The sequence below is a fragment of the Phyllobates terribilis genome, unplaced genomic scaffold (genome assembly GCF_046119375.1).
Source record: "Phyllobates terribilis strain yellow unplaced genomic scaffold, ASM4611937v1 Scaffold_12__6_contigs__length_324123572, whole genome shotgun sequence".
NCBI classification, from domain to species: Eukaryota; Metazoa; Chordata; class Amphibia; order Anura; family Dendrobatidae; genus Phyllobates; species Phyllobates terribilis.
Window position 1 is genome coordinate 164,836,966 of NW_027362772.1, and position 13,471 is coordinate 164,850,436.

General features: G+C 44.1%; 1 protein-coding gene across 1 annotated transcript in view; it reads left to right on the plus strand.

Moving 5' to 3' along the window:
• The window catches only part of LOC141173170 (immunoglobulin superfamily member 1-like), a 107,659-nt gene that overhangs the window by 36,790 nt on the left and 57,398 nt on the right, over window positions 1-13,471 (plus strand). Inside the window, exon 3 of the mRNA XM_073657803.1 lies at window positions 7,646-7,930. Coding sequence (XP_073513904.1) covers window positions 7,646-7,930 — 285 coding nt within the window. The remainder of the gene's footprint in view (window positions 1-7,645; window positions 7,931-13,471) is intronic.

The following is a 13,471-nucleotide window of genomic DNA, read 5'->3' on the forward strand; positions in this document are numbered from 1 at the left end:
GTGGGAAAACCACTGTTTGGGCGCACAGCAGGGTTCGGAAGGGAAGGAGCGCCATTTGACTTTTTGAATGTAAAATTTGCTTGAATAATTAGCGGACCCCATGTTGCATTTGGGGAGCCCCTGATGTGCCTAAACAGTGGAAACCCCCCACAAGTGACACCATTTTGGAAACTAGACCCTTCAGGGAACTTATCTAGATATGTGGTGAGCACTTTGAACCCCCAGGTGCTTCACAGAAGTTTATAACATTGAGCCGTAAAAATACAATTTTCACATTTTTCCCACAAAAATGTTTTTCAACCCCCACTTTTGCATTTTCATAAGGGTAACAGGATAAATTGCACCATGCAGTTTGTTGTGCAATGTCTCCTGAGTAAGCAGATACCCCATATGTGGGGGAAAACCACTGTTTGGGCGCACGGCAGGGTTCGGAAGGGAAGGAGCGCCATTTGACCTTTTGAATGTAAAATTTGCTTGAATAATTAGCGGACGCCATGTTGCATTTGGGGAGCCCCTGATGTGCCTAAACAGTGGAAACCCCCCACAAGTGACACCATTTTGGAAACTAGACCCCTCAGGGAAGTTATCTAGATGTGTGGTGATCACTTTGAACCCCCAGGTGCTTCACAGAAGTTTATAACATTGAGTCGTAAAAATAAAATTTTCACATTTTTCCCACAAAAATGTTTTTCAGCCCCCACTTTTGCATTTTCATAAGGGTAACAGGATAAATTGCACCATGCAGTTTGTTGTGCAATTTCTCCTGAGTAAGCAGATACCCCATATGTGGGGGAAAACCACTGTTTGGGCGGATGTGTTTGGAAGGGAAGGAGCGCCATTTGACTTTTTGATTGTAAAATTTGCTTGAATAATTAGCGGATGTGCCCCTGATGTGCCTAAACAGTGGAAACCCCCCACAAGTAGACCCCTCAGGGAACTTATCTAGATGTGTGGTGAGCACCTTGAACCCCCAAGTCCTTTACAGAAGTTTATAACATGGAGCCGTGAAAATAAAAAAATCTAACTTTTTCCACAAATATGATGTTTTAGCCCCAATTTTTTTATTTTCACAAGGGTAAGAGGAGAAAATGGACCCCAAAAACTTTTGTGCAATTTCTCCTGAGTATGCCAATACCCCATATGTGGGGAAAATAAAGTGTTTGGGCGCACGGCAGAGTTCAGAAGGAAAGGAGCACTGTGTGACTTTTTGAACGCAAAATCGTCTGGAATCGAGAGCGGACGCCATGTCGCATTTGGAGAGCCCCTGATGTGCCTAAACAGTGGAAACCCCCACAAGTGACCCCATTTTGGAAACTAGACCCCTCAAGGATTTTATCAAGGGGTATAGTGAACATTTTGAACCCAGAGGCACGACACAGAATTTGATAATATTAGGTCATCATATTGAATAAGTTGTCATTAGTATGCACCATGTATCGCGGGTGCTCAAGTGAAAAGCTCGAGTCCCCACCCGCATGTTTCACGGTTATTAGACACCCATGTGGGGATCGCTCGTGCATGGCAGGCAATCCCCGCAAGGTTTTTATGGCCGCGAAGCATATGGGGGGGAGACTCGAGGACGCGCGATACTCAATGCATACCCGAGCACCCGATGCAAACTCAAGTAGTGAGCACTTGCATTCAACAATAGTTGCCATATCGTCTTCTTTTTTTTTTTTTTAGACTTTTGAAAAAAAACCAACCCTAACCCCAACTCTAACATTAGCACAACCCTAACCCCAACCCCAGCCCTAGTGTTTATTTTTTACGCCGTTCCTAGTGCGGTATAAGTGATTAGACGACCTTATTCTTTGGGTCGGTGCAACTACAGAGATACCAGAATCATACCGGGTTTTTATGATTGACAGCTGTCACACACTAAAAGACACATATTTTGTAAAATCTAGTTTTTGCATCGCCATATTTTGAGAGCTATAATTTTTCCATATTTTGGCCGACAGAGTCATGTGATGGCTTGTTTTTTGCAGGATGAGTTGACGTTTTTATTGGTGCCATTTTCAGGCATGTGACATTTTTTGATCGCTTTCTATTCCAGCTTTTGGGAGGCAGAATAAACACAAAACAACAATTCAGAAATTTTTTTTTTTACATTTTTTTATTCTACTCCGTGTGTGGAAAAACTGATAAGACAGCTTTATTCTTCGGGTCAGTATGTTTACGGCGGTACCACATTTATATAGTTTTTCTATGTTTTGGCGCTTTTACACAATAAAAGCTATTTTATAGAAAAAAATATTTTTTTTGCATCGCTTTATTCTGAGAGCTATAACTTTATGATGTTTCGGATGATGGTGGCTTGTTTTTTGCGAGACAAGATTACATTTTCAGCGGTACCATTTTTATTTATATTCGTCTTTTTGATCGCGTGTTATTCCATTTTTTTGTTCGGCGGTATGATGATGAAGCATTGTTTTTTGCTTCATTTTTTATTTTTTATTTTTACCGTGTTCACTGAAGGGGTTAACTAGTGGGACAGTTTTATTGGTCAGGTCGTTACGGACGCGGCAATACCAAATATGTGTACTTTTATTGTTTATTGCTTTTTTTTTCATAATACACTGTGGTCCAAATTATTATGCAAATAATATTTTCTCAGATTTTCCCAAATTACCTATATGAATTGCAGTCATTGTAATTTTCCAGTCAAATAACTATAAGAGTACAATTGAAAGGTTTTTGTACAAACTGCCTATGATAACAGTGTATTTTTAAAAAAATAAAAAACTCAAACTGCACTCAAAATGCATTTTCCAAATTATTATGCACCGCAGACTTTTCAACCTTTTGATTTTAATAAGAACAAAAAATGGTCATTTTTGAAATTATAAGCATTAGCAGGTTATTGCAAACTGAAATCAAACAGTTTTCAACTCAAAACTTTATTCTAGGTGATATTACATTTGCACATAGGACCGATTGTTCGAAAGGAGCTTCTGAACTCTCTCGTCCATTGAATTTGTCAGGTTTTGGATGGTTTCTGCTTTAATTGTTTTGCATGAGGACAGAATACCCTCCCAGAGCTGTTGCTTAGATGTGAACTGCCTCCCGTCATCATAGACACTCCTTTTGATGATGCTCCAGAGGTTCTCAATGAGGTTGAGATCAGGGGAGCATGGGTGCCACGCCATAAGTTTATCCCCTTTTATGCCCATAGCAGCCAGAGATGCAGATGTGTTATATGCAGCATGAGACGGGGCATTATCATGCATGAAATGATCTCGATGGTCCAGATGGATGGAGTGGAGGATGGCTGGTTGATGGACACCCCATGCAAAACATTTTCATGCATGATAATGCCGCGTCTCATGCTGCACATAACACATCTGCATCTCTGGCTGCTATGGGCATAAAAGGGGACAAACTTATGGTGTGGCACCCATGCTCCCCTGACCTCAACCCCATTGAGAACCTCTGGAGCATCATCAAAAGAAGAGTCTATGAAGGCGGGAGGCAGTTCACATCTAAGCAACAGCTCTGGGAGGGTACTCTGTCCTCATGCAAAACAATTGAAGCAGAAACCATCCAAAACCTGACAAATTGACAAATTCAATGGACGAGAGAGTTCAGAAGCTCCTTTCGAACAAGGGGTCCTATGTGCAAATGTAACATCACCTAGAATAAAGTTTTGAGTTGAAAACTGTTTGATTTCAGTTTGTAATAACCTGCTAATGCTTATAATTTCAAAAATGACAATTTTTTTGTTCTTTATTAAAATGAAAAGGTTGAAAACTGCTGTGCATAATAATTTGGAACATGCATTTTGAGTGCAGTTTGAGTTTTTTATTTTTTTAAAAATTTACTGTTATCATAGGCAGTTTGTACAAAAACCTTTCAATTGTACTCTAATAGTTATTTGACTGGAAAATTACAATGACTGCAATTCATATAGGTAATTTGGGAAAATCTGAGAAAATATTATTTGCATAATAATTTGGAACACAGTGTAATATTTATTGATGGGTACATTATATTTTCATTTTCGGTGGATTATTATTATTATTATTATTATTTCAATATTTTTACAATTTTTTGTTTATTTTTTTTTCACTTTCTGAAAGTTTTTTCACTTTTTTACTTTGTCCCACTCTGGGACTTTCACTTTTTTTATTCTCATCGCCTGCATAGCACAGGAATGGAGCACCATCCCTGTGCCATGCAGGCAGTCAGCGATGCACAGTGAGAAGATTGTTTGGTCATGCACTGCGCATGACCAAACAATCTTCCTGCTGTCTGGTGACCCGGATGTTGTCATGACGACATCGGGTCGTCATGGCAACACCCAGGAAGCCGCGGCAGACAGCTCTGGAGGCCGGAAGAGGAGGTGAGTATTGCGATCACCTCCCCTTAGCCACCGCAATGCTGCGATCGACTTCGATCGCAGCATTGCGGGGTTTAATGTGCCGGGAGCGGTGCGGGACCGCTCCCTGCACATAGTACCGGGTGTCAGCTGTGACAATCAGCTGACACCCGGCGGTGATCGCGCCCGCATAGCCTGTGTGCGTGCGCGATCGCGATGACGTACTAATACGGGTCAGGCTCTTAAGCCCCAGGGCACAGATGCGTATTAGTACGTCATGGGCTTTAAAGGGGTTAATGGCATAACCATTGATAGTTTTTAAAAATTGATAGCTTTTAAAAATTGTTGTCAAATTTCTGATATTTTCACAAATAAATACAAAACAGTTCATCTTAAAATTAGCCATTAACAAAGTGCAATGTGTCATGTAAAAACTATCTCAGAATCACCAGGATATTTAGAAGCATTCCAAAGTTATTACCACATAAAGTGACGCATGTCAGACTTGAGAAATGAGGCTTGGTCATGAAGGTGAAAGCAGGCTTCATCGAGAAGATGATAAGAATGTGACCTCATTTGGTGCATAACCAGCAGGTTCTCGCCTTTCTTTTGTTCATCAACATATTTTGAATTTTTTTTTCCTTATTTTCTTTGGTGTAGCCATGCAAAGGTTTGTTTTTTTGCAGGGCAAATTATTTTTTTTTTATGGTGCCATATAATGCTAGAAAAGTGGATGACTTCCAAACTTGAGAATACCCCTTTAAACATTTATTAATACAGCTTGTTTTGCGTTCTATGTCATGTGTATTAATTTGTATGCAGCTACCACCCCCTAGTGGTAAAGATGTAGCTACATGGTAGAGAGAAAAAAAATAATAAAAGAAGCTATGTATTAGGGATGGGGAACCTTTTTTTCTGCAAAGGGCCATCTAGATATTTATACCATCCTTCGGGGGCCTACAAAATTATCAATTGGAAATTACCCTACTACATTTGGTCAAACTCACCCTAATTACCTCACCCCTATTGTGATGGCTGGAGCTGCTTCTGTTTGGTGCGGCTGTGATGTTAGGTGGTATGGATGACATTGCTACTAGTAACTGCTTATCCAGATTTGCATCGGTCTGGAGCATAGGGGACTCTTTGCAATAAATTTTGTAAAGAACTCACAGCACGAAGTTGTTCTGAACACATGTACTGTATATTACACTGCAGGTCTCCTTACAGTGGGAAATATATCATTGCCCATGTTACATTTAGAAGTGGAGAAGTGGGAGATCTGCTGTGTATACATCACATAGAATACTCCGAGACTGCTGTATACATCACATAGGATACACTGAGACTGCTGTATACATCACATAGGATACACTGAGACTGTTGTATATACATCACATAGAGGACGCCGAGACCACTGTTATACATCACAGAGGAGACACCGAGACTGCTATATACATCACATAGAGGACACCAAGACTACTGTATATGCATCACATAGTGGACATCAAGAATGCTCTATATACATCACTTAGGAGACACTGAGACTGCTGTATATACATTACAGGAGACACGGAGATGCGGCATAAACATCACAAGAGACATGGGACATGGGGCTGTGACATAGACATCCCAGAAGACATAGGACTGTGGCATTAACATCACAAGAGACATGGGGCTGGGGCACAGACCTCAAAGGAGACAAGAGGCTGTAACACAGACATCACAGGAAACATGGGGCTGCAGCATAAACTTCACAGGAAATACTTTGGGGCTGCAGTATAGACCTCACAGGAGGCGCTGTCGCTTCTGTCTTCTACTGCAGGAGTGCATCAAATGCTAACTCTACCCACAAAGTACATCCTGACACTGGCCAGCATGAGGACGAAATCTACCATTGCACGAGCTTTCAGAAGTGAAAGAAGAAATTAAATGGCCGGCGGCTGGCAAAACGCAGCTGCCATTCTGAGCACTGAGATTCCCGGGGGCCAGAGAAAAGGTCATCATGGGCAGTAAATGGCTTACTGGCCTAAGGTCCCCCTCCCCTGCTATATATAAAGAAACTGCAGTATCTCAAAGAGGATGACCCAGATCAGCGCACTGAATCTGCAGAATGGGCAAAACAAAAATTGGAACAGGACCCTCAGTTTGCACAGAACATTATGTTCAGTGATGAGGCAAACTTTTTTGTGAATGGTGAAGTTAACAAACAAAACCACTGCTATTGGTCTGACACGAACCCACAGTGGATAGATCCCTCCAAGACTGTTGGAACACAAAAATTGATGGTATGGTGTGGTCTATAGGATACAAAGATAGTGAGGCCATTCTTCATCAATGGAAACCTCAATGCCACTGGATATCTGAAATTGCTACATGATGATGTGCTGTCCTCTTCATGCACTGAAGGTGGCACGTTCCCTGAGTTTTTCCAACAAGATGGTGCACCACCACATTATGGGTGTCAGGTCCGAGCATTCCTACATGAACAGTTTCCTGGAAAGTGGATTGGTCGTCATGGGCCAATTGAATGGCCACCAAGGTCTCCCGATCTGACCCCCTTAGACTTTTGTCTTTGGGGTCATCTGAAGGCAATTGTCTATGCTGTGAAGATACGAGATGTGCAGCATCTGAAACAACGGATACTGGAAGCCTGTGCTAGCATTTCTTCTGCGGTGTTGCTATCAGTGTGTCAAGAGTGTGAGAAGAGGGTTGCATTGACAATCCAACACAATGGGAAGCAATTTGAACACATTTTATAAGTGGTCATAAACTAGAAAATAGCTCATGAAAGAATAAAGTTAAATTAAAACCAAGCACACCATTCTTTTTCTTTTGAAATTCTCAATAAGTTTGATGTGTCACATGACCCTCTTCCCATTGAAAAAAATAAATTTGGATCTAAAATGGCCGACTTCAAAATGGCCACCATGATCACCACCCATCTGGAAAAGTTTCCCCCCTCCCATATACTAATGTGCCACAAACAGAAAGTTAATATCACCAACCTTTCCCATTTTATTTAGGTGTATCCATGTAAATGGCCCACCCTGTATATATGGAGTTATGTGCTTCAGAAATCTCAGCAGTCACCTCAAGAATCTGTAAAGTTGAAACCTGTAGGTCCAGTAGTCTGGAGAAAATATCTAACTGGCTAAAAGAACACAGCACCACTCATTCTTCTAAAATAAGCAGATTAGATGTAACATTGCTGTCGCTATTAAATCTGATACAAATCGACATTTATAACAATATAACCTGAGATTTTTTTGCACTTATAGGTATGCTTTAATAATTTACTATGTAATAATCCCCTTTTTTCTAATCTAGGCGCTCTTCCAAAGCCAATTCTCAAAATAGTTACAAAAGATCCTACAAACAACATTATGAAAGGTGACAACTTAACATTGAAATGTACAAATGCACCAGTGCAGGTGAACTTGTTTTACTTTGTACATGAAAAACCAAATGGAAAGAACGAGACCCTAAATGGCAGCAGCAGCAGCGAATTTCCCTTTGTGAACATTCAGAGTGAAAACAATGGGGACTACTTTTGTAAATACTATCAGGGAACCTATTCAGAGCTCAGCTCACCTTTAAATATGTTCGTCCAAGGTAAGTTGTGCAATGGTGAACCTTTTCTATTTCTTTCCTGTTGTTGTTGTTATACCAGCAAACGCTGCATTACAGTCCTGTGTGCTCCTGTTGCTGAAATTTCTGGACTTAGCTCCAGGTCCTGGGCGGCCAGGAAAAATCCATTTTTTTTCATCTAAATCCTCTTTTTCTTTTCCTCCTTCACACTGTACAAATACCCGTCTTATTAAACTTTTGGTGTACCCTCCCCCCAAAAAAAAGTGTGTCTGTGACAGTTCAGACACAAATATATCTGTTTAAAATAGTCTGGTGTAGGACAGAGAAACAGAAGTGTGGTTTTGCAGTTCCACGGTTCAAACCTCTGTATTATCCACTTTTGGGCCATTTTTACCTTAAAAAAAACAGTTTGAGTGTGTCGCTCACTGTTCAGCCACAAATATATATATTTAAAATTGTCTGGTTTACCCCTGTAAACAATAACTGTTGTTTTTGCTATTCCACGGTAAAAAATCTCTATTATTCAGCTTTTGGTATCTTTTCCGTGAAGAAAAACAGTAATAGTGTCTCCCTGATTGTTCAGATTGTTTAAAAGAGTCGGGTGTAGGCCAGAGAAATAGAACTGTGGTTTTCGTCTTCCATGGTTCTAATCTACTTTTTATTACCCTTTTTCCATTGATAGTGCGAGTGTAAGCTATTTTACTTCCTTTACAATGTGCAAGGCGCGAGGCAAGGGACGTGGAACTGGACGTTCTGGTGATGGTGCGTGAAGAGGACGGGACCGTGGCCAAGGTGAAAATGTGCCACAACCAAAAGCCACATCTTCTCGCTCCCACTTCTTGACCGAATTACTAGGGAAGCACAGAACAACACCAATATTGCGAACTGATCAGTGTGAACAGGTTATTAATTGGATAGCAGATAATACTTCCAGTTACCTGGGCACCACCACCTCCGGTCTGTCTTCCACACGGTCAAATCTTAGTAGCCGTGAGTCTCAACCGCATACTCCTCCTCACCCTGATGCTCCTCCCACGATGCCGAGTGTCGTCAGACAGCAACTGATTCCACAGTTGGACACTCTGAAGAGCTGTTCACTGGACCATTTCCAGATTTGTGCCCCTCGCCTGCTCTTCTTGAAGTGGTGGAAGAGGAGATCCCATGTAGCGATGCCCAAATATTTGAACAGTCATGGCCACAGGAAGTCGACACTGGCAATTTGTCACAAGAGGTGGACGATGATGAGACACAATTGCCAGGAAGTGAGGAGGAGGATCGTGGTGCGCAAGTGGAAGAGGAGGAGGTGGTGGATGATCTAGTAACTGACCCAATGTGGCAGGAGGACATGCAGAGCGAGTCCAGCAGCACACAGGGTGAGGGAGGCAGAGTACCCCAACAGGCAGGAAGAAGCAGTGTGGTGGCCGCACACAGAAGGCAGGCAACCGTTCCCCCCGTAACACCAACACGAGGGACGTTGCCAGTACAACCTGTAGGTCTTCCAGAGTCTGGAATTTTTTTAAAAACTCTGCTGATAACACCAGAAAGGCCACTTGTACCACCTGCCATGCCAGCATCAGCAGGGGTGACAAAACTACCAGCCTGACCACCACCAGCATGATCAGGCACATGGCAGCAAAGCACCCGACTTTGTGGGGTGAACCCCAGGGTCCACGACCAGTGTCAGCGGGTGTCACCACTGCTTCTTCCGCTGTTGTGTGTGCAATAGAGCCCCCTGTTGTGTGTGCCAGGCAATCCCCAGTCCATACTGCATGCAAAGATGCCCCCTCCTCTCAGTCTTCACTTGTTATGGCAGTTTCTCAAGAAACAGCATCAATGTCCACGTCCAAGTCCCACCGCTGCGTTCAATTGTCCATATCCCAGACCTTTGAATGAAAGCAGAAATTCGCAGCTAACGCCCCACAGGCCATAGTCCTAAATTCACACATTTTACGACTGCTTGCGTTGGAAATGCTGCCTTTTAGGCTGGTGGAGACGGAATCCTTCCGCAACCTCATGGCGGTGGCCGTCCCTCAGTATTCGGTCCCCAGCCGACACTATTTTGCCCGGTGTGCCATCCCCGCACTACACAAGCACGTGTCCCAAAACATCTGCCGTGCCCTCAACAACGCAGTTACTGGGAGAGTCCACCTGACAACGGACACGTGGACAAGTGCTTGTGACCAGGGACGGTACATATCCCAGACGGCACACTGGGTAAACATAGTGGAAGCCGGGACCCAGTCGGACCTTGGGACGGAACAGATCCTCCACACACCGAGGATTGCGGGCCCTATGTCAGTCAGAGTTGCCCCACAGTGTACAGCTCCTGCGCATCCTCCTCATCCTACTCCTCATGTTCAGCCTCCATCTCAGATATCACCACATCAGTTACAAGCTGGAAGCATTGCAGTACTGCCTCCGCCAAGCGGCAACAGGCTGTGCTGAAACTCATAAGCTTAGGTGAGAAACCTCACACTGCTTGTGAGTTGTGGACTGCTGTGAAAGAGCAGGCAGATCTGTGGCTGACACCGCTGAACCTACATCCAGGCATGGTCGTGTGTGACAATGGCCGTAACCTGGTGGCGGCTCTGAGGCGAGGCGAGATCACACACGTACCATGCCTGGCTCATGTGATTAACCTCGTGGTTCAGCGGTTTCTTAAATCGTACCCCGAGTTGCCAGATCTGTGTTAGAACCTTGCTCTTAGGTTTTTTCCTTTGCTGGTCACATGACCTTGTTGGCCTATTTAATCCTGCTCCGCCCTTCTGGCTTTGCTGGACTTCATTGTATAACTACTTTCTAGCTAGCCTGTGCTCTGTATCTAACTCTGTTAGTTTGCTTGGTCTACGGACCTCTATGTTCTATATATTTTGTTTGTTCGTCTGTCTGCTACTATTTCTGTTAGGAGGTGTCCCATATTCCTCCCAGTCCTTAGTACTTGTAGGGATTCCTTCCCCACATCTATAGGTCTCCGTACAGACTAGCTTAGGACTTTAGCAGGTCTGATCGCAGGATCAGGTTCCCTGTTACATCGTAGGGATTCAGCTGAGTTCTATCGTAGGGACAGATCTCCTCTCTTTCCTTAGCTCTGGTAGCAGAACATAACAATCTGCTCGTCAAAGTACGCTGCCTGTCAGCTCATTTTCGCAAGTCGGCTACAGCTTCCGCCGCCCTTGCTGTGTTGCAGAAGCGTTTGCAGCTTCCATCACACTGACTGGTGTGTGATGTCCCCACATGTTGGAACTCTACCCTCCACATGTTGCAAAGGATTTGTGAGCAGAAGAGAGCAGTTGTGGAGTACCAGCTGCAACAAAACTGTCGATATTCAGGTTAGACTCCACACATAAGACCTCAGGAGTGGACCTGGATGTTTGACATATGTACCATCTTGACAAACTTTGAGGAGTCCACCAAGATGGTGAGTTGCGATGACGCCATCATTAGCATCAGCATCCCACTTGTCTGTCTTTTGCAACGCTCTCTGCAGAGAATTAAAGAGGAGGCATTGCAGCCAGAGTATGATGAGATGGATCAAGAAGCCATAGCAGTCGATTACACACAGCCCAGCATCATCTCATCCCAACGTGCATTGGGGGACAATGAGAGAGAGGAGGAGGAGGAGGAGGAGGAAGAACAGGAGCTTGTATCATGCACTGTAGATGGTAGTACCTGTACAACTGTCATACTGTCGGTTCAGCGTGGGTGGCCTGTGGACAGGGGGGAGGAGGAAGAAGAGGAGGAGGAGAGCATGGTCAGTTGTCATCTTGGTGAGGACACGGAAGTCTTGCCCTTTACCAGTCTGGCACGCATGGCTGACTTAATGTTACGCTGCCTTAACCGTGACCCTCGCATTGTCAAAATGTTGGGTGACAGTCATTACTGGTTGGTGACACTTTTAGACCCCCGCTACAAGGAGAACTTACACTCTCTTATTCCTGAGGTGGAGAGGTCTACAAAAATGGGGCAGTACCAGAAGGCCCTTGCTGCAGAACTGTCAAAAAAATTCCCATCTGAACACGCTAGTGGCAGAGGTCACAATTCGTTGCCCAACCAAGGCGTACATGCGAGAGAGACGCAACTCCAATCCAGCAGAGGCAGGGGAACACTGTCAATGTTCTGGGACAGTTTTCTCAGACCCTCCCTTCGGACAGACCCTGAGGCGCGGGGTACTCTCACAAGGAGTGGAAAGTTTCAAAAGATGGTGAGGCAGTACCTTGCCGACCATACCAGCATCCTCCGTGATTCCTCTGTGCCTTTTAATTATTGGGTATGCAAGCTGGACACTTGGAATGAACTCGCTCTGTACGCCTTGGAGGTCCTGGCCTGTCCTGCCACTAGCGTGTTATCGGAGCGTGTTTTTAGTGCCGCTGGGGGAATTATAACTGATAAGCGCACTCGCCTGTCAACTGACAACACTGACAAGCTGACCCTTATCAAAATGAACAAGGGCTGGATTGGGCCAGACTTCTCATCACCACCAAATGACAGCAGAGTAACATAAAGTCAAATCCACTGTGTTATTTCGGGAGGTGTATTCGCATGCACCGCTTCACACCCACACATGGGTATACGCTTCCTTATTTCGGCTGTTTTATGTTCTTCTCCTTATCCTCAGCCTCCACCCCCACTATACCACCAGGGTGACCGTGGTCCGTGTTGCCATTATTGAAAGTTTCTCCGTCCTTACTTTTGTCAGCTTTTGCTTGGAAGGCATAAGCAAAGACTGTTGGAGACCCACTTCCCAATAATGGGAATAATATTTTTAAGATGCTGTACTGTATGGCTCTTGCAAGGGGCATTAAAACCGTCTTGCTAAGCTACTGCGACCTCCACCACTTTTTAAAGGGGCATTAAAACCGTCTTGTTAAGCTACTGCGACCTCCACGTCTCTTCCGAGGGGCATTAAAACCGTCTTGTTAAGCTACTGGGACCTCCACGTCTCTACCGAGGGGCATTAAAACCTTCTTGTTAAGCTACTGTGACCTCCACCACTTTTTCAAGGAGCATTAAAACAGTCTTGTTAAGCTACTGTGACCTCCACCACTTTTCCAAGGGGCATTAAAACCGTCTTGTAAAGCTACTGCGACCTCCACCACTTTTCCAAGGGGCATTAAAACCGTCTTGTTAAGCTACTGCAACCTCCACGTCTCTTCCGAAGGGCATTAAAACCATCTTGTTAAGCTACTGTGACCTCCACGTCTCTTCCGAGGGGCATTAAAACTGTACTGTTAAGCTACTGTGACCTCCACCACTTTTCCAAGGGGCATTAAAACCGTCTTGTTAAGCTACTGTGACCTCCGACACTTTTCCAAGGGGCATTAAAACCGTCTTGTTAAGCTACTGTGACCTCCACCACTTTTCCAAGGGGCATTAAAACGGTTTTGTTAAGCTACTGCGACCTCCACCACTATTCCAAGGGGCATTAAAACCGTCTTGTAAAGCTACTGCGACCTACACGTCTCTTCCGAGGGGCATTAAAACCGTCTTGTTAAGCTACTGCGACCTCCACGTCTCTTCCAAGGGGCATTAAAACCGTCTTGTTAAGCTACTGCGACCACTACCACT